General features: G+C 47.2%; 1 protein-coding gene across 2 annotated transcripts in view; it reads left to right on the top strand.

The window, feature by feature from the left end:
- The window catches only part of CSMD2 (CUB and Sushi multiple domains 2), a 292,865-nt gene that overhangs the window by 95,529 nt on the left and 175,611 nt on the right, over positions 1–21,725 (top strand). For both annotated transcript variants that reach the window (XM_065698010.1, XM_065698009.1), the window contains exon 6: positions 5,998–6,205. In XM_065698010.1, the coding sequence (XP_065554082.1) occupies positions 5,998–6,205 (208 nt within the window). The remainder of the gene's footprint in view (positions 1–5,997; positions 6,206–21,725) is intronic.

Raw genomic sequence — 21,725 nt, 5'->3', positions numbered from 1 at the left:
ACACAGGGGCTTGGAGCAAGCTGCTCCAGTGGAAGGGGTCCCTGCCCATGGCAGGGGCTGGAGCTGGAGGAGCTTTAGGGTCCCTTCCAACCCAAACCAGTCCGGGATTCTTTGCCTAAAGTCCGTGCAGGGAGGGGGAAGCAGGAGGAGCATCTGTAAGATAAGGCACCTCCTCAAGTTCATGCGGGTTTTGTAGCTCAAATACTAGAAAATGAGCTGGGTTTTCTGCTTTCTGCAGTGCCAGGGTGGTTTCCCTCATGGCACGTTCCACAGTGATCGTGGTGCTTTGCCTGGTGGGTTGCAGCAGCAGCCTTGGACGTGGGATGCTGTATGGAGGTGAAATCTGGTTGTGGTTGAAGGGGTTGGCCAGCTCTCCTACGAGCCCTTTTAAGTAGGGAAACTTAGATTCCTTGACCAGGATAGAGACCTTGCTAATCCTCTGGGGTGACAAGGAACTAGAGAGTCTGTAAACATGAAAGTGTCAGTGGTGTTATACCAAAACAGTTGCTGCTGTTTGAAGTCTTTTCGCCTCAATTCCTTGTGTACTTCAGCAAAGCATCTTACATTGATTCTTTTTATTGACTCTGCTTGTGCAATCAATCAGCAGTTCTAAGCTGTGGCATAAATCTTGAATTTAAAGTGAGCAAATATTGTTTTCTTGGTGTGTTTTTAATGCTTGCTTGAATCGGTTACACAGCAGTAATCATAAACCAGTCTGCGATTCTGGGTTGGAAGGGACCTTAAAGCTCCTCCAGCTCCAACCCCTGCCACGGGCAGGGACCCCTTCCACTGGAGCAGCTTGCTCCAAGCCCCTGTGTCCAACCTGGCCTTGAGCACTGCCAGGGATGGGGCAGCCACAGCTTCTCTGGGCACCCTGTGCCAGCGCCTCAGCACCCTCACAGGGAAGAGCTTCTGCCTAAGGGCTCACCTCAGTCTCCCCTCTGCAGGTTCAAGCCATTCCCCTTGGCCTGTCCCTACAGGCCCTTGTCCAAACTGATGCCCCAGAGCCCCCAGTGATGGTGGGTTCTGATACACTTCAGGGTAGAGGAATGTTCAGTTCTGTGGTGCTCGCATCAGTGCTGTGGGAGTTGCTCTGATGGCAGCAGAACACGCTCTTGTTCAGGTGCTCTGTGTAGCAAAGTGCCTGCAGGTTCCTGGAGGTTGCTGCTCCTTTCTCACAGATCTGGTCCTGATCCTTCAGGACTTTACCTCAGGTAAAACTTGCAAGGGTTTTTTTTGGCAGCAGGAGCCAGAAATGTTCTCATGTAACATTTATATCTAGTTCCAGGAAAGCAGAAAGTAGCAGAGACAGTCTGCAAATGAACTTGCTGAATTAGAAAATCAGCTGAACTGCTTCCACCAGCAGTAGGCTTTCAGCAGTCAGACGTTTGCGCTTGGCTGATAAACTGACTTTAGTTGTTGCAAGGGGCAAAAGGATTTGCATCCTGGCAGCACTATGCCCCCTTCTGCAGGGAGGATAGTGGTTTCAGAGCTCTTGCCTGAAGGAGGGTATGTATTTCCCTGAGGAAAGGCCTTCGTAGCTTGTAATTGATAATAGTATTAATTACTAATATCATAATTATTAATATTGGCTTACCGGTGATTGTCAACTGGAAGTTTGTTAAATGTCTTAGTACCTATTCTTTTCTTATATGCTGGGATGGGTCATGCTGGTGGGTCAGATCCTGGCAGATGGAGGCAAGAAGTGTCCCTTAGCACTGATGTTAAAATCCCAGAAGCTGCTTTGGGAATAAATAGACTTGGCTGATGTCACTGCAAAGGCCAGCGTTTCATGTGGGGACTCTGCCCTTTCATCCTTCCCCTCCTCTCCACTGCAATGGTGAGATAGGGGTTGAAAACAGTGCAGGTTTCTACCATGCTGACTGATATCCTCTTCTGGTTTCATTTTGCTCTTCTCTTTGTGCTTGTCTTCTGCTTTGGAGCATCCTTTTTTCCGCGTTAGCGGCCTTGTCTCTGTTTCAGCCTTCATGCATTGAAATAATTGAAGATGCAAACAAATGCATGGCAGAAGAGAGTACGCAACAAAGGCGTTTGGGAGGATGTGCCATGACAGTGACTCTTTGAAGGAGTGCTGCGGCTCAGCTGCTTTTCCTGCAGAGGGTTGGTCTGCACTCGCTTTACTCAATGCTCAGTTGATGCAGTTGGGTTCTTATGAAGGACAAGTGTAACCTCAGTGAGAAAGGGAAGTAGGGAGGAATTCCAGATGTGGAAGAATGGCTTGGTGAGATGTTCTGTGCAGCGGCAGTGAGGGAGCTGGTGCTGCAGCTCGCCAGTGGCTTTGAAAGCACAGTTATATCAAAATTGATTCTTGTACTCTGAGCTAAAAGAGACTGTAAATTCAGAGTGCCCAGACTCTGCTCTGGTGAGTTATGCCTCTTGCTTACGTGGCAGGAAGCATTAAACGGCAGTGATCTCATTCAGGGAGCACCCAAGCAGCAGCAAATGCCATCTCCATGCTGGCCTGTGGAGCAGGAGCTGGGTGCTTCAGCTGAGGCTGCCCGGGGGAGAAGCTTGGCTGTGCCTGGTAGACCGTGTGTAACTCGGGTTTGCCTCAAGGACTGGAAGTCCTCAGCAAGTCTGGGTCAGGCTGTAAAATCTGGACTAAGTTGGCACTTACCCATGTCAGAAATACCTGGAATGGTTTCCTCCTTGCATTGTGTGCGGTTTTACACGCTTTCTGCCCTGTTGTCCTGTATGCACAGAGTGAAATGAGGCCTCAGACTTCATCTGAACGGGGCTTTAAGCAGAGTCCTACAAGTCCAGCTGTATTTTTGTCTTGACAGTTGGCATGCTGGAGGCAAAACCCCAGCAGTCTTGGGATGCTGCTTCTGTTCTGCTGTAGCCACAGAAGGAGCAGCCCTCACCAGCCTCTGTTTATTGCAAGTGAAGCAAAATGGTGCATTTGAAACAGGCAGAGGATACCTGGGAACATCCAAAGCTGTTTTGTAACGCACCTTCACGCACGTGGAAGGAAACCTTGCCCAGGTTGTTAGCTGATTTTAACTAGAACTGATAGGTTTGTGATTGCGGCAGGCGCTGAGTGCAGAGCCCGTAACCCCGTGGAACAGTTGAGTGCTTGCAAAGCTGCATTTTAAGCATATCAAATATGTATAATCTCATTAAAAGGGGTCTGTCTTCCTGGAACTCAAACAGCTGCTTAGCCTGCACTGAGCCCAGAGTAATTGAAGGGCTGTGCAGGAAGATTGTGCAAGACTTTAGAAGCAGTTTAAACAGTAACAGCCTCTACAGAATTAGCAAGTGTCTGTTTAGAAGAGGGTGGGAAGGGAATGTGCTTCCCATTGGATACCTTTTGCAAAGAGAAGTTTTCAAGGAATTAAAATTAAAACCTTTCCTTTAATAATAAAACCAAAAAGGGCCCAACCCAGCAGACTGCTGCTGCTGATGCATCTGCTGCTGCTGCTGTATCCTCTGCTGCTGTATCCTCCGCTGCTGTAAGCTAGCTTAGTCGTGTGAAAAGTCCCCATGGTTAAAATATCTAACCTGTCACTGAGTCTGCGTCCTTGAGCATATTTTCTATCCTCTCCTCTAGTGCAGGAACAACTTTAAATTACCAGCCCCAGCCCCAGACTTCCCAGACCCCCATAGTAAATGCGGTTGAGAACTTGCCAGTGGGAGTTGCTGCTTCCAAATCCTCGTTGCCTTTGCTCCTGGGTGTGTTGTGTTTAAGGGCTCCCTGTAGACCCGAGCTGCAGGAATCCATGATTGCACTGAGAAGCAAAGTGCCTGGCCCAGAGCATCTGTGCCCTTGAACATGGTGTCTGTCTGCAGAGGCTGGGTTGCTTGCATCTGTTTCATGGTAGGTTAGCAGGACCTTGCTGCAGAGATTCTTTGAATGGTTGCCTAGGGCCGGGCAGGCAACGGTGATGTTTGACGTGTTCTGTAGGAGGTAGCTGCCCCTCTGGAGGAAAGCTTATCTTCAGAACAAATTGCTTATTTTATTATACCTGTGCCTTGCTGAAGCAGGTAATGACCTTGCTCCTGCTTTGCCTATCTTGCTGCTGGGCACATGGTCTGGGAATGTGCTTGGCGAAGAATCTGTTCTGCATCTCTTTCTTTCTAGCATCTGCAGGGGCAGTTATTCATAAGAAATTAGATGTGAACATTCCAGTAAACGGGCGAATTGTGCTTATCTCCGTTGGCTGGGATCCATTCATCCTCCAAAAAGCATTCTCATTCTGCCTGTCGGGGGGAGGCATTTGGAAGAAGCCCTTTCACTTCTTGCATGGACCTTCTTTGGAGGTCCCGCTCTCAGTCTGGTGTGCGATGCATTGAAGTTTGAAGGGTTTTCTGGTGCTCAGACTAGATGAGAGATATTGCAGCCTAAATCCATGATTCTGACTGGACTTCAGTGTCTGTGGATAACTTTAATTTGCTGCAATACAATTGCAATACAATTGCAGCAAATAGACAACTTTGTAGTAGAGCGCTGACTGGGATTTCTGTGGCCTTTTTCAGTGCTGGCTTTGGCTGCTGGACTGGCCCAGAAGCAGTTTCGTAGCTGCCTGCATATCTGGGGTGTTTTAATCGTGTTTTTTCCTGCTTGCTGTGAGCTCTGCATGTGCCATCAGCACAGGAGCAGTCGCAAAGGGCCGTGGTGTCCACCGGGACTTAGAGGTGCCTGCACCTCCGAGACTTCTCATTCTGCCGGCTCGGGTGGCTGGGTGCCCTGGGAGAGCAGATGGCCGGGGGCAGGAGAAGCTGGCGTCTGTGTTTGTCTGATTTTGTCAAGTTCCACGAGCCTGAGGCTGTGGGGTTCGGCTCTGCTGATAAACCCCACTGGCAGCACAAGACACCAACACCAGGAAAGGCCTAAAACCTGAAGGACCCTCCTGCAGAGTTGTCCTGCCCTTTCCCTAGGTGCCAGTGACCTCATTGCACTCAACGAACGCTCTCCCCTGTGTTAAATTTGTTTGGAAGGGTTTGTTTTAAAACTAGGTTGTAATGAAAATAACTGGATATAAGCCCCAAGCTCCTTGACTAAAGCATCCGAAATGCTGCTCTGTAACACGTTGTAAAGTTAACAGGCTTTTCCTAGCAGCGTTCCAAAGTGCGGAGCTGATGCTGTTGTGTATGAGAGGAGTGAGCTGCCCAAATGAACCCCTGGGTTTCCTTTTCTTCCTGCCCATGTTTTCTTGAGATGCTCCTCTGTTAATTGCTCCTGCTGATAAAATTCAGGGTATAAAAAAGAAAGAGCCTGCAGCAAACAGGAGATCCAGTGACCGAGACGTGTCACTGCTGTGCTGCTGAGCAAGGAATTACACTTTTACCCCTGATTTTAGTAAGAACATTAAAAGAAATACGAGCAAATAAAGACATGTAAGGCAGGGGTGTGGGACACTCCACTCCTTTTCTATTAGATTTCTGTTAAATACCATGCTTGTACTCAGTTGTCCCAACCCTTGGGGTGTTCCTGTTGTTGGTGAAGGTACTGAGATCTGCCTGGGGTGGAACCCAACCTCTCTCCCCACTGTGACAGTTGTCACATACCTGTGAATCCTTTCTTGGTCACTGAATTCCCCAGGGTTTTGCCTCCTGCTTGGCCGGCTACCCACATAGGAGGGAAAACGGGAAACACCTCGGAGGATCCTCATCAGGAATTAAGGGGTGGAACAGGAAGCTTGGGCGAAAACATGTGAGGAAATAGCATCCTGGCAGTGAGACACGTGAGGCTGAGAGCCACCAGAAGCTCTGTCAGTTGGGGGGTTTAAAACTAGACTGAACAGATCCCTAGTAAGTGTGTGGTGGGGAATAAGCCGGCACTTGCCAGGAGACATTGGCTGACCTGATTGGATTTTGCATTCCCAACATCGTTGTCTCTTAATAGTGTGTAGTAAAACACGTCCCAGCGAAAACGATGGAGCTTTTAGAGCTTTGATTTGATTTGGGCTTACTCTTTCTTGATGTTCTCCTTTTCGCGTTTCTGCAATATCTGATCAACTCGCACTCTGTTTGCAGCTGATGATGCCTGCGGAGGGACTTTGCGGGGACAGAGCGGGATTATCTCAAGCCCTCATTTTCCCTTGGAGTATGGCAATAATGCAGACTGCACGTGGACTATTCTCGCTGAACCCGGAGACACTATTGCTCTGGTTTTCATGGATTTTCAGCTGGAAGATGGATACGATGTTCTAGAAGTTGCTGGAACAGAGGGATCTTCGCTCTGGTAAGTTACTGCTGCCCACAGCTCGTTGTGGTCTGTACAGTCGTGTAGTACCTGCTGATGTTTTGTGTGTGCAGATACAAGCGTTACAGCGTGTTCAGAGTGAAGAGAGTTTGTGCCTGAAGGAGGGCAGTTCCCTGTTACCTGCAGTCACGGGTCATAGCTGCTTCCTTCTAATGAAACTCCCTGGGATGCTTTTATTTCCTTGTTAAGCTTTGCAGTGGCAGTTACCTGCTTTAAATCATGTTCTCCGCAGTAAGATTTCTTGATGTTGCTGGTGAGAGGAAGTAAGGAGCTTGAAAACACGCAACCGAAGCAACCACCCAACTCTTCAAAGCCCAGGAAAACCCCCTCAGACATCGGCGTGCCCAAACCTTGCTTTTGCTGAATTGTTTTGTGGTTATGACTAAAGCTGATGCTGACAAGTTGGCTTTACTGTTAATGAACTTCTGGCAAGCGTATCTACAGATGGTTTTGTCCTTTAGGCAGAGGCTGTGCACGGAATTCCAATACCCTCCTCCCTTTGTCTGAGCAGTGCTTTCAGAAATAGTGCTTTTATGTATAATGAATGCCACACTCTTTTCTGATATACAAGAGCTACCCAGTGGTCAGGGCTATGAAGTCTGAAGTGAGGGCTTGCAGAGTCTGATGTATTGCTCATGTTGCTTTTATAGCAAAGGAGAGCTCTGCCTCTGGCCGATGTAGACAGGGTGATCTCCTGCACTGAGTGCACTCAGCAAACAGCTAAAAGCCCTGATGAGCAGCAAATGAAGGGAGTAGCCTTAAACCTGATATCCCTCTGGAAGGGAAGAATTAAGCATGTGAAATATTGAGGTGTTGCCTGGGATCTCAGCAGGAAGCTAAATTACGATTATTTATGCGGATTCTGTCGCAACCACAAATAATGTTCATTTAAGTAATTTATGCGTGCCTGGCACTTATGGGGGAATAGGATTTGAAGGTTTAGGGTGTATTGATGGGAGAGAAGTTGCCATTTACCATGTACCAACTGTTTACTGTTCCCAGGACCCCTCTGAAAATTAGATGTTGCTGTTTCATGGAGAAAACCCTGGGTTTATTAGCATGTATTAATATTTTAGGGCACTGTTGGTTTTTAGCCATTATGTACAGCAGCAAGGCTCAGTCATCTGTGGTGTGTGGTAAAGATGAATGTAGCTAGTTAAGAAACATTATTCAGCCTGGAGGTGTTGCCAGTGCAGCACTGTGTCTTGTCGTACCCAACATAAAACAATGCCTGTCAGAGGGAACCTGCTGCAAAGAAATTAATAAACTACCCATAAATACAGCATGGTAGAACTTTAAAAATGGCAGCTTAGAAAGATAAGCCCTTTGACTTTCAGTAGTGCTTGTATGTGCACGTGCAGTCCTTTGGAGAGGGGATCTAGTAGCTGGTTTAAGGTAGTATATTCTATAGACAGCAGTCTGGGGGCCTTGTCAAAGGGGATGATGGTGTGTTTTCTTTCCTTATTCCCCACCAAGTGCCCCTGTCCTGCATCTGTAATGATGCCTTTCCTCCGGATGTGTTTTTGGTGGGAGCTGGATGAGCTCTGGTTGCTGTAACAGCAGCAGGCTCCTGTTTGATGGGCTGGTGGAGTGGCCCCGGTGAGATGCGCCGGGTCAGGGAGCAAAACCCGGGTCACACAAACACCAGTTTCATCCAGGGCTCCCAGATGCAGCCGTTCCTGCTTTGAGGCTCATCCTGCATCTTTCTAGCACCAGGAAACATAGGCAAAGATAAACATAGCAGTCAGTTCAAAGGGAGCTCATTTGGTATTCTGGAGGAGGAAACTTTTCAGTCCCGTAAGCAGAATTACAGAGTCTTATTTTGAATTTCAGTTTTCAGAGCCGGCCTTTGGCTCAGAGCCTGCTAATTAAATTCACATTACTCAGTTGTCAGTAATTTTTGCCCATGGGGGAAAAAACCTGGAGCTCCTGTCTCCTCTTTAAGCATGTTGTGATATGATTCAGCTTGAACATATAGCGAGAACCCTTTTTTCCACTCTGTCTATGAAAAGCTAGTTTTAATTATTGGTAATACGGCAGAAAGATTTGCAGCCAAATAAAGCGTTCTGTTGAAGCATCTTGTAGCTAAATATTTCATTTCCTGAGCATTATAAATAGTTTTAATCTTGTCTGAGATGTACACAAATGAAATGAAATTTCAGCTGGGGTGTAGTTCCCATGTATTTCCAAGCTGTGGAATATCATCTAATGGGGGTATTTATGAGAACGCTAACTCGGTGCATTAAGTAAGCTTGACTTGGCCTGTGCTTACTGAAAGTCTCCTGCGTTGTTCATCCTCCCCTCTTTAAAAGCAAATGCTTTCTTGGGTTTTGATGAGCCAGGTTCCCTTAACCCTCTTGCCGTCAGCAGTCACCACAGCTGTGTCCAAATCCTGCAATAAGACTTGAAAGAGTAAGGGCATTGCAGGTCTAAGCATCCATATGTCAAGGAGAGCAATAGAGGTTGAGCAGCTATTTGAGACATATTAATAAAATAACCCATTTACAGCTCTTTTAACCGCTGTTGCAGCTTCTGTCATGGGACCTTGGGCCTGGGTTTCCTTGACAGGTGAGAAATAAAATTCTACTGAGCAGAGAGCAGGAGGAGAAGGAAATAGCGGTGTGAGAAAGAGCCTGTCGGACTAGAAAGGACGCTGGGGGGGTCTCCAGGCTAGAAGGAAATTGGAAGGATGGCAGTAGCTGCCCTCTTCTCCTTAGAGGCTGGCTGGAGTGGCCTCTCAATCACAGCCCTTCTCTACCAGGGCAAGGATGTGCTTGGAGAGGGGTATGTGGTATATATGTCATTATTCCCAGACTTTTTCTTGTCTTCAAGACTTGGGGTTCTCTTCCCCCTCATTTTCTACTAGCTGAGAAACCAGAAAGGGTCAGTGACATTCTTCTCAATAAATACATGTAAAAGAAGCAAATCCCTCAAAGAAGCTTGGGCTCCAGTCCCCGAGGGCTGTGCTCTGTGTCAGTATCTGTTCAGAGCTCACTAAATCTTGGGTGGATGCTTCTCAGGAATATCTGTGGATTACGGCTCTTTGTGGTACCCGTTTAAAGCTTTCTTCCATGGCAAACATCCCTGTGGGGGCTCAGCTCCACTGAGGATAGCAAAGGGGTTCAAGCTGAGCACCCAAACTGTGCCAAGACTGTGTCTGATGACAAGGAACTCTCCAGGCTGGTCCTGGGTAGCACTGAACCCCCTCTGTAGCAGGCATGTTCCAGCCTCATCTTCCCTTTAATAGCTGAGTGATTGCTCTGGAGCTTTGGGTAGGTTTGATTTGGTTTAAAATACTGTTCTTGTAGAGAAATAAGGATTGTGCTGTGGAGCAATTGCTTGGCTGCGCTCTGAGCACACTTAATAGAGGGTAAGTTCTTGCTTTCTGTGGAGGCAGAGGTGTGCATTTCCTCTGTTTGCGCGTATTTGCTGCAGTTTAAGTAAATGCAAGCAAGGAAAATGCGCTTGTCTGCCTCTTGCACTTTTCTGTCATCCATTCAGATCTCATGTAGCTGGTCTGGGACCTGTATCTAATATTAGGCATAATGACTTGCATTATGATTACTAAAGCATTGTGCTGCTATTGCCAGGGAAGGTGGTGGGTAGGAAGTGACTAATAATCCAATTTACGTGTGCTTACAGGAATTGAGTAAGATCAAGTGTGTGTTTTGCTGGGTATAATGCAGGTATTTAGCAAAGAAGGTTTTTGCAATCATTCCCATAGAGCTGAAGCAGGTGAGGTGACTCTTGCTTCCCTATGATGTTCCTCTTGACTGAGTTATTCTACCTGATGGAACACAGGTCTGATCTGGGGGGGGTTGCACCCTCTGTCACGTTGCCCCTCTGCTGTCCTCCCTTTCTTTGAGCTTTTCCTTGTCATTTCCCAGGAAACATTTCTTCCCTGATTTTCTGTAACTAATCCCATGCCAAGTGAATGCAGCAGGAGAAGCAGGGCTGCACGTGGGTAACTGCCAAGCAGGGGAGTTTATTCCTGTCGAAATCCCGTTCCTCCTCTTCAGTCTCTCATCTTCATTTTGACTTTTCAGCCTTGGAGCCATATTTTGCTTGTCTCACACAAATGCTTTCCTTCTCCTTAGGACTGTTTTTGCAGTTAATTTGGGTAGAATTTGGTTTCACTTTGTCTCTTAATTTCCTAGAAGCAAGTGTGCCTCAATGCACGCAGATGTATTTTGCATGACTTTTCTAGCCCGGTGGTGTCTGATGTGAAGGCAGTGCACGTGTCTTGTTCTGCTTTCCTATGGTACAGATGTTGAGCAGTGGATATAACGGACCATGTGCTGGGGTGAGCCTCGGGGGAGAAAAATAACATAGTTTATGTTGGAAGGGACCTCAAAGCTCCTCCAGCTCCAACCCCTGCCACAGACAAGGACCCCTTCCACTGGAGCAGCTTGCTCCAAGCCCCTGTGTCCAACCTGGCCTTGAGCACTGCCAGGGATGGGGCAGCCACAGCTTCTCTGGCCTGAGGATTTAAGGTTCCTCTGGTTAAGTGTAGAACATCTGCCTTTCTGGAGCTGAGCACAGCAAACTCTTTTCGGACATCACCCTTTATGGAAAAGCATTTGAGAAGTTCCCTCTCGTTGCTGTGTTTCTACAGAGAGCTGAGTTGGGGGAAGAGCTGGTGGAGGAATCACCTGTGCTTCAGCAGCTCCTCTTCACTGCTGCTGACTTTATTCCTTTCCTTGTCATTATCTGCAGTTGACCCTTCCCTCCCCACCACCTCTGTCTGCCAAGTGGTTTCTAATACTCATTAAGGTTCTTCTATGTGGATCTGCTTTGTGCTTCCCTCTTGATGCCAGGTAGTTGGTACCACTGGCCAGGCTAATCTGTTCGCACATCTTGTGCTCTCCTCTAGGAGATTAGAGTACCTGTTGTCTTAAGGTCACAGTTTCAGATGATGATCGTCGGTTGGCAAAAAACTCCTCTGTGTGTGCTTCTAATGAACCAACCTATTTTCCTCATATCAAAGCAGCTTCTGATCCTTAGATAGCAGTCTTGGAGCTTTCAGCATGCATTTTCATCTCAGACCTCAGCTGATTTCTACTGAAGTCAATGGGAAGACTGGCTCCAAAGGGCCGGTGAATTGGGCTTTAGTGAATCGTCACTCAGTGAAGTGGTTCCTTGTGCTGCCACATTCCAGTTCCGGAGCCCTGGGTCTGCATCTGCTGCTGCTCCAGGTTAATGGGACAGCACTTGCAGGAATCGTGCGGGCTCTGCATTGCAATCACCAACTGCCAGCATGGGTGGGAGCCGGACAGGGCCCCTCTGCGTGCTCCCCAGCGGCTGCTGTTCCTTGCAGGGCTTCTCTAAGCAGATTGCCTGGTGACTGCTTTAAAGTGGCTTTATCTCACCCTTGCCACTTCCTTTCTATTTTCCAGCCAGTAATTGCTTTTATTTGAATGCTGACAAGCATGATCCTGCCCAGGCTCCACGGGGCTGAGGACCGGAGCATTATTGTGTGTCTGAAATAACTTGTTTCATCACTAGTTAAAGCCCTATAATGCAAGTGCGAAAGTTTTCCTGTGCAATGCATTAAGCTTCCTTATTGCAAGCCCTAGTTAACTAATGGGTACTTTATCAGTAATACTCAGCTGTTTTTCTTCCATGGTTATGTTTTGCATAGGACTAGGAGTGAATAAGAGACTTGTCTGAAATGGCTTTTGAAATCCCTGTGTAAAGGCCAGTTACATGTTCGTTGGGATCTGGAAAATAGACTTTGTCGTTTGATTGATGCAGTTTAATTCTATTTTTTTACTCATTAAGCATTTATAATGTTTTTCATTAGAAACAAATCCTGCACAGCTTCAAAGCTGTGAAACGTTGCTTTAGTGGGAAGTGTTCCCCTTTTCTCTTAGAAGGTGTATTCTCTGGGGCATTTGGAGAAGGTTGTTGGAAACCAGGCCTATCCCCATTGAGGCAACCTGCAGCTCTCCCTGGTGACGGGGCTGTGGTGGTCCCTTGCTGCCTCTGGTGTGTTCCTGGGACGTACCAGCCTTTGTAGTTGCTGTCTGACTCTTCAGGCCTTAATTTTAATACAGATCTGCGACATGGAGAGCAGGATTTTATAGGTCAGAAAGCTGATGCCTGGCACAGGGTGCCTGGTTCTTGGTGGTAGCTGAGTGGCAGAGCTGGTTGTTTCCTTAGTGGATGCAAACGATTCAGAAGCATCTTGATGGCTGTTTTGGAGTTAAAGGATTGATGCTTTGTACAATGTAGTTTCTGTAGTTTTGCATGTGGTCCTGGAGCTCCTGAGCCTGTTGCGCTGCAGAAGCAACTGGGAAGTTCCAGAAGAGCAAGGTGCTCAGGGTAAGATGGCATTTAAAGATGCTCCGTAATGCAGCAGGTATGGCTGGCAGGGGAGGGAAGACCTCAGCCGTCCCCCATATGAGGAGGACTCTGCTGCCAATCCATGCAGCTCCTTCCCGAGGCCACAGTGTGGCCGAGCACTGGGTGCAGGACTTGCTTCCCCCTGCTCCTGTCTGCTCCCAGTGCTTCCCAGAGCCTGAGTGAGCTGCTCTTGTGCCAGGAGTGTGGCAGGGAGAGAGGCTTCTTGTGACAAATGACAATGAAAGGCCCTCCTGACCTCTCCCACTCATGTTTCATTCAATAAAACATGATTAGATTTCGTATACCACTTTCTGGCTAATCTTATTTTTCCATGCATTAATATGATTAATTCTATTTGCTAGATAGCAGAGAGCATTTCATGAATATTCAGGCTGGCTTTTTAAGCCATGGCAAAAGATGCTTTTAGGACGAAAATTACCCTGATCATGTTGTAATTATCCTTTTTTACCCTAATTTGTCCTTCTTTGTTGTTTGGTCACCTCGGAAGCAGAGTGAACCCAATGTGAAGGCTACTGTTGTGTGGATGGCACCTCAAGGGTTGAGGTGTGGGAATGCCTGTAGTGTGGGGGAGAATCCCTGAAGGTTACTAAGTGAAGAATTGGTATTTAGCTATTTGGGTGCTAGATGCAAACACGTGTTAAAGGGAAAAAAAGGCTTGTTTGCAAGAACCCTCAGTACTTGCAAGCTAAAGAGTTCTTTTGAAACCGACCTTGTATAGATCAGGGTAACACAATGGGCTGAAAGCTGGGAAAAATATTGGTCATCTCAAGAGTACCTTCTGGACGTGACCCAGCATCTAAGTGACCATATTGATCGTAAGCTGGTGAATAATACTGCTATTTGGCAGAGGAAGAACGCTTCATGGATGTGCAAATGATCTCAGAGGTTGTAAAAGTTGGACATCCAGGGTTCTCTTTAAGGCACCGTGTCCTTAACACTGATCTTCCCAGTTCAGGCAGAGATTTGGACACGTGTTGGTGGGCAGGATCACTGGCTTCACTTAAAGGTGCTTCCAGACCATGTCTTTGCCTTCCCATTGTGTTTCTTCTTGTTCAGAAACCAATTCCTGCCATTGCTGTGCCAGCTCCACCGCTGCTGGAGCCAGCTGAGGAGGTGCAGCTGCAGAGGGGTCTGCCTCCCTTTTGCAGAGCTGCTTGCTGTGTTGAGGGAGTTGCATTTGCGTGTCAAAATCTGTCTGCCAGAGCTGATAATAGTCATGTTTTACACTGCTCACCCTTATCTGCAGCTTCAAAGTGAAGGAGCAGCGACACCTCTGCAGCTGTTCTCGTGCTTTCAGAGACGTCTTTCTGCTGGGGTTTCTGTGTGGACCCGTGCTTTGTGGATGCTCGCTTGTATTCGCGCGTTGTGTTAAAGAATGGAATACTTTGTCTTCGGGTGTCGCCTGCTCCACTAAATGTATTTGAAATGATCTCCGCCTGCTGCGTTTCCTTCCTCAGGCTCCCTGCAGCTGCCTCCCACCTGCGCCCAGCTCCTGGAGCTGCTCTTGGTGTGCTGTCAGTGGAGTCACCACCGAGAAGCTCAGTCTGGTGCTGAATTGATCCCTGCGGTTTAAATTGATGTCTGGATGCCTGATGCTAACATATCTCATATGTGGTGATTACACTACAGCTCCCTTCTAATTTGCATTATATCCTAATTCATGAAAGTTGAGGAAGAATTGCATTTACCATGGTTTGCTCAAGCTGTTGAGAAGCGTTATTTTATGACAGCACTCACATCGTGTATCTCGGCAAACTGAGGCTGATAATAGCTGCGTTCCTTCAATCCGTGGTTTAGTGGTGGCCTTGGCAGTGCTGGGGAATGGTGGGTCTTCATGATCTTGAAGGTCTTTTCCAACCCAGTTGGTTCTGTGGTTCTGATCTAGGCAGCTGTGCTCTCTGTACACAGGCACAGTGAGGAACTCTTATTTTAGGAGAAGCTCCTGGTCTGATCTTCGCACTTGAACAGCATCACCACCCTTCTCTATGTGTTCTTAGAGACAGAGGTAGAGAGGTGGAGAGTAGATGTGAAGACTGGGAGGAAAACTTCAGTGTTTCAGAGGTTAGGGAACACTGATGTGTTTCCCTGCAGTTCCTCTCAGCAGGACAGATTCAATGAAGTGTTACCAGGGCCATTGCTGCAGCCATGGGAATGGAAGAACTATTCAGGTTAAGAATTAGAGTGTGTTTTCAGAGCTAGTCCACTGTATTTGTTAAGACGTCCTGACATCTCTATATGTGACGTGTGTCTTGACAAACATGATGGAGTACAAAAGCCTGCAGGGACATCCATCTGCCCATGGTAGGGGGGTTGGAACTAAATGGTCTTTAAGGTCCATTCCAACCCAAAACCACTCTGATTCTGGAATCAAGGGTTCGGATTCTCATGGCTGGTGTATCTTGGTGCTGCTTGGCAGCATTTTGTTTTGTCAGGGCAGGTCATGCTCTCTTTAGCTAGTGCCGAGGTTGGTTTTGACAGTCTTGGCTGTTCTACAATATAGATGTTTTGATTCTTCCTCCCAGGGACCTTTCTTGGATTGATGGTGGAGATCAGAAAGATGCCGGTGCATCAGTAAATATCAGAGGATTAGTAACAGAGAAAATGCTGTCAGCAGCTGATGACTCTTTCTGTCCACACTAAGCCGGAATTTTCCAGGGCTGGAAAAGTAGATTATGGTGCTCCACTGAGCCATCTTGTGTAAAGGGCAGTTCCTGCCTTGTAGGAGTCCAAGAGGGCAACACGCAAGTAGCTGCTTCCCTACCACTGTCGTGACCCACGATTTGCTACGTGTCAGTAAACTGTTAAGAGTTGCTTTGTCAGCAGTGACTGGAAAACTTGATGATCCTTCTCCATGCTTTTCCAATAGGCATGTTGGTTTGATGCTTCCCAGTTGGAGCACAGGGGAAATACCCATCTCTGTTCTTTCCTTTATCCCTTTGTCTTCATTCTGCACTTCTCTGAGTTTTATAATCATCTTTTAAATGATGGAGCAGTTCAAATTAGCTCCTTTAGTCAGAATTACCTGCATTAAAGATCTCCCTTAAAAGGAAAGGCGTAAAGGTAATTAATTGCTTCAGTTATAATAATGTGGCTTATCTTGTGGGTTTCGGTTAGAAAAACCTGGTTTTGATAAGTCAGCTGTTCTTGAAAGGGAAAAAATAAAAGAGCTCCAGGCTGGAAGCTGGCACGAAGGAACCTTGAAATAAGGTTGTTCTCCCTCTAATGTAAGAGAATAAATTACCACCATTGATCCTGGAGCAGTGCCCTGTGCTCGAGACAGCCGGGTGGGCGGAGGGGAGAGCACGGGGAGGATGAGTTTTGCCCAGTCACAAATGCTGTGTATGATTTAAGAACCAGAGGATGCTTGTTCAAAGCCATGGTGGAATTTCTGGAGCTAGGAAGAAAGTCAAAGGGAAGGGAAAACTAAAGGAAAACTCTTGAAAGAGGCTTCATAGCTGGAATGGCTACTGCTGGATGACTGGCTGCTGCAGACCTACTTGGTGTGAGCAGCTCAGAACCCTGAGTAATGGTAGAAGGGAGGAAATGCTGATCAAGTGCTGGCTTCAGAACTGCAGGGAGCATCTCCCAGGCTGGAGCGGGCAGGGGGTGGCACAGGACGATGCTCCAGATCACAGGGCTCTGCTCTGCTGTTCCGTTTGCTTTCCTCCTGCTCCCTGGGGTTGTTAAAACCTTCCTGTGCTCTGTGCTGCCGGCAGGTGATCCTTGGGATGAGAGCTGCTGCTGGTCACTGTGCCCATATCCCAGTGCAAACCCAGGCCCTGGTGCTCTAATGCCCAAAGAGCCATCCATGGGTTTTATGTGTTACGCTTTTAAGTGGTGCCAGAAGTGCAAGGGCCTCTTACTTCAAGCCAAGCGCAGGGGTTTTAAAGGCTCTCTGATTTCTTGTTGCTAATGGACTGTAGGAGGTGTACTGTGGGAAGCAGCTCCTGACTGGAAAAACATCCCATACAAAAAGCCTGGGCAGCTCTGTCTGCTTCGCTGGATGCATGCAGTCATTGCAGGTAGAGGAGAGCTCACAGTAAAAAGCTCTGGCTCTCTTTAAACTCAGATAACGCGTGCTCTGACTTGAGCCTCACCTCCAGTTTAAGGAAGAAAGCTCATAATCCTCTGTATGGTCACATTCTGTCTAAAACCGAAACCAGCTTTAAACCAGCAAACACTGCAGCAGGAGGGTCTCTGCATTGCTGCCCAGTGTCGGCCATGTCCCCAGCGCCCCTTGGCAAGAAACTCCAAAGCAGGAAGACCTCAAGTGACTGTTACTCAGAGCGTGTTGGCATTGATGGCTTCTTCCTTAGACCTCTTAGGGAACTATGGATTTTTAGCATGAAATTAATCTGTTGGTGGTTTTGTGGGCAGAATAAGACACCCATTCCATTCTGCAGGCCTGGAATATGGATAAAACGGAGCTTACAATTAAAGTTCATTTTGAAGCAAGCTAGCAGAGGTTTTGTTAATGTTTAACATCTTTATGGGTGCTATTCCTTGTAAAGTTTGAACTAATTGAGTCCAAAGGGACACAATAACAGATTCTGCGTTTGCTGTGGATTCCAGTGCTCGCTTTGCTTTTGGCACTGCTGCTCTTTCTTTGTGCAAGTTCTGATTTTAATAGGTTGCCAAGAAAGTAACTCTCTTGCTTTTTATGCCAAATTACCAAGAATCCATCTTAAATCTCTGAAAGGCTGCAGTGAATCTTTGGTACCAAAGACTTGATGCTGTTCACCTCCACTGACTCGGAGGTGTTCGTGCTGTGAAGTTCAGGAGACTTAAATTGGGTTTTATTTGTATCCTGACATTCTCCCTGAAGTTGTGAGGTTTCCTTACCTGAAACATAAACCAGCCCGAAGTGCTTGGAATGGTGAATTTTGCATTTCTTCTTCTCCTTAAATATTTTTCCTGGGATCCTTTTCTTAAGCAGTGTATAGGTGGCAATAAAAGTAATGGAAAAATAAATCTGAGTGTGTGAAATGAATGAGACCAGAACCTGACCTCAGCAGAGCTTTGAACCCCCCTTTACTTTGTACGTTAGAACGTTGGGGTTTGCAGACGTAGTGGTTTGTAATGCTGTGCGCAGCAAAGCTGTATTGAACTAGAGTTGAATACAATCAAGTGAGAATGTCGTTAAGAGGCTGCAGGCTCTGCCATGCCTGCAGCAAGCCTCTCGTGCTATAAACAGTGGATAGCTTGGAACTGGTTGTTAATGGCTCTTTATTGATTGAAAGGGTAGAAAGTTCATCTAAACTGTGGATAATTCTGGTAATTTCCTTGAAGATTTGACTGCTGTGGAGCTATAATTGCTGCACCAGGCTCTGACTTATAAGTAGCAATGCTCATAACCCCGTTAATGTAGAGTGCTGCTTTCAGTAGTGAAGCTGCAAGGTTGCTTTGTAAGGCCACTTGAGCCACAGCATCTCAAGAACAGCCATACCAGTGTAACCTTGAACCGCAAGGGAGACGCTTGGGTCCTCATACAACCAGGCCATGGGCTGGCTGCAGCCCAGGGTGGTGTTGCCCTGTGTGCTGCATGGTGACATTGGTGGCTCATGTTGAGCCTTGGTCTCCAGGACCCTCAAGCCTTCCCCAGCCTGTGCTGAGGCAGGAGTTCCTCTTCCCCTGGGCTGGAGCTCTGTGTTTCCCTTGGAACCTCCTGGGAGCTCTGTCTGCCCATTTCTCCAGCCTGCGGCGGTCCCTCAGGGTAGCACCCATCTGCTGTGCCAGCTACTGTTGTCTGCAGGGTTGCTCTGTGCCTGCTCTGTCCCATCATCCAGATCATTAATGAAGGAAGAAACCAGTACTGGCCCCACTATTGTGTAAAGGTGGATTTCAGCGGAATGTGGACCCTTCATGGCCCCTGCCTTTCTCTGAGCGCTGTCATAGTCAGTTTAATATCAGACTGAAGCATGTGTTTCAGGATTCCTTATCTGATCAAACACTTGGAGATACAGAGTGATAGGCAAGCGTGGAGCAATCGGCTCCGGTGGCACAATTCACATCAGTTGAGGAGACTGAGCGGAAGAGATGCAGATTGATCTCCTGTGAGAATCTGGAAGAGGAGCTGTTACAGCAGCAAAGAGCACACAGAAGGCAGGTCTGAAAAGTCATAACGTAAAACCCACTGCCGGGGCTTTCAAGTAGTCAATGGTTTCTGTAGTTGGAAGAGTGCACATTGTGTTAAGGTCATCCACAGGCGTCTTAAAAGGGATGTTCTGTGCTTGTACAGTTCTTATTCTGCTGTCCTGGCAACTTCAATGTCTGCTCAGGTTTTCCAGGCCCCTTCATCTTCCCAAGAAAGCGCGTGGGGTGATGCTCCCTTTGCTGGTCACTGGAGGAAAGAGACTGGCAAGGCCCTGCCACTAACCTCAGCCTTAGTCTGGAGCTCTGATGCTCAGCCTGTGCCAGGCCCTTGCAGAGCTGCTCTCGAGGAAGGATGGATGTGTCTGTTTTGTCTTAGCTGTGTGGGATGCATGGCTGTGTTTCTTTCAGCATTAGGATGAAGTCAGGCAGTGAACTCTTCATTGATTTCTCAAGGAACGAGGTCATCCTGGGATTTCCCCATCCCTTAAAATGGAATCTTTGCTGAACCAGCTTGTGAGGGTTGTTCTTCTCGTGCATGGGTCATAGCATCCTCTATGGTGGTGCTCATGAGCACGTGCCCAGAAGAGGAATTAATATCTTCACCCTCCTTATCTGGCCAATATAGTGGGTCAGCCAAATAAATTAATCACCAGTAACAGGCAGTTGTGAGGTTATGGCTTTGCCACCCCTGTCTCAGTCAAGTCCTGTTTACAAGCAACCGCTGGGGCTCTGCAGCTGATGCTTCATTTCCAGTTGCTGTAGGATGGGTTCTCCAGTGTCTTGTAGATTAGGGTAGTTATACATTGAATTTATTATTAATTTACTTAAACTTCTGTGTGTACTTTCCTTGTTTGCTGTTCTAGGAACCATAAAGCTTTTTTTTTTTTTTTTTTTTTTTGCAGTGAAAGTGATGGAAAACAGACTTTGAATCAAGCAATTTATTGAGCGTATTTAATATTGTCTCAGTTGGTGGCTGTGGTCTCTTCAATGGTCATCTGCTGAAATTTTGATTTCTCATGTAGAAAACCATAGAATGGTTTGGGTTGGAAGGGACCTGAAGAGCATCAAGTTCCAAAAGAAGTTAATGTTTTAACCATATTATGCATATTCTGTGGTATTTTATGCATAAGATCACCCCCTAGAGAATCGCCAGCCTTCGTCTGTCTGCCCAAATGAACTTACCTGCTGTGGTTTTACCTGAGGTTAGGGAGAACATAAGCAGATACTTATTTTATCCATCTAAATGATGAATTCTGGGAAAGACAAAACTGCGTCTGTCAACCTGCTGCTCTAATTGCGCTTTGATAACCGAGCACCTGCTTGTTTTGGTAGCTGTTATCAACGGAAGCAGATGGGTTTGCAGTTCGGGGGGAGTGGCACGCTTCTGAAGACCTGTTTCATTATCTTCATTCTAATTTGGAATGAAGATGCCCTCTCACCAAGAGCTGCAAGGTCAACGGGCAGCCTCTGTGCTAAATACATTTCCCTGTTGGACAGAGGGGAAGGACGGAGCTTGTAAAGCTGTAGTAGCATCCACAGAGCAGCAGCTACGTGCTGTACCAGCATGCAGGGGCTGAGTTTGTTATCACAGTGATTTGTGAGCCACATCAAAGTTAATAAGGGTGGCAGGATGCACTGCCTGCCTCTCAGATCTGTGCAGGTGGGGGTGTTCTCTGTAATGCTCAGTCTGTGCTTTGGTGCAAGACGGACTCGCAGCAGTAAACTGCTCTTCACCGTGGTCCTGTGGCTTTTTAGCTTCTAGTAACTTGGTGTGTTTTTGGTCGCATTAAAGCCAAGCTGTGAACAGAAGCAAGTTATTGATTCTCTAAAACAAAAGGATTCTTTGCAGGCAGTTGATGAGCAAAGAACTCTTCCAGTTTCTGATTTCTGCAAGTGTTTAACATCTCAATTAACTCGTGACAGGGCCCTTCTACAGAGCCTCGGAGTCATCACGAGTGAATCTGCTCCTGACTAAGCAGAGTTTTGGGGAGGTCTCTGCCAGGCTTTGCCTGACTCGGGCTGCTGCAGGTTGCTCTCAAAGGCCCTTTTGGAGCTGCTGGGAGCCAGAAGAGGGGCCCGGGGTGACCTGCTTCCCATCCTCTGCGACACAGCCAGGGACTGTAGGGATGCTGGGTTGGGGACTCTTCATCAGGGACTGTAGTGACAGGACAAGGGGTAACGGGTTAAAACTGAAACAGGGGAAGTTTAGATTGGATCTAAGGAGGAAATTCTTTCCTGTTAGGGTGGTGAGGCACTGGAATGGGTTGCCCAGGGAAGTTGTGAGTGCTCCATCCCTGGCAGTGTTCAAGGCCAGGTTGGATGAAGCCTTGGGTGGGATGGTTTAGTGAGAGGTGTCCCTGCCCATGGCAGGGGGGTCAGAACTGGATGATCTTGAAGTCCTTTCCAACCCACACTGTTCTATGATTCTGTGATTCTGTGACTTACAGAGCGTGCTGTGGCTGGCGTGGGGTTTTGCTGTAATCACTTAATCCTGTGTTCTTCTACTGTTTCCTTTAGCTCTGAAATGTGAATAAGGCTTAATAACTTATTAAATACACCGAGCAATGCCAGATCTGTAGTGATGCATCTGCTCTACTAAAAAAACCCACAGCCCCAAACAGAGGCTTTCAAAGGCTCAGCTGAAGCATCCAGAGAGAATCGCAGTGCTTTGTGTTTCTGGGGTGGTTTTGCTTTCACACCCAGTGTGTCAGTGAGCTGCTGTGAACAGGACTTCTTGTGGCTGTGTTACACAGCAGACAGGGCAGTGGTGTAGGAGCGTTCCTGCAGAGAACATCTATTAAAGGAATTTGCTATTGAGAAATACTCTAGCGCTTCCACTGCTGTTGAGAGCTCTTGGACTATGTCTCCTGCACTCACAGGAGAAAATTGCTATCATAGGAGAACGGAGCCTAAATGAGGAGATAGGATGAAGTGCCATTGTTCCCAGTTAACGAGAGGGAATGTCTACAGAGATGGGCTTCTCTTGATGGCAGTAGGAGTACGAGTGTAGCGTCCATGTCTCTTTACTGATAGTTCTGGT

Source organism: Lathamus discolor, chromosome 18, assembly GCF_037157495.1.
Source record: "Lathamus discolor isolate bLatDis1 chromosome 18, bLatDis1.hap1, whole genome shotgun sequence".
NCBI classification, from domain to species: Eukaryota; Metazoa; Chordata; class Aves; order Psittaciformes; family Psittacidae; genus Lathamus; species Lathamus discolor.
The sequence above is the reverse complement of the archived record's forward strand: the minus strand, read 5'-3'. Positions and strand labels throughout refer to the sequence as shown.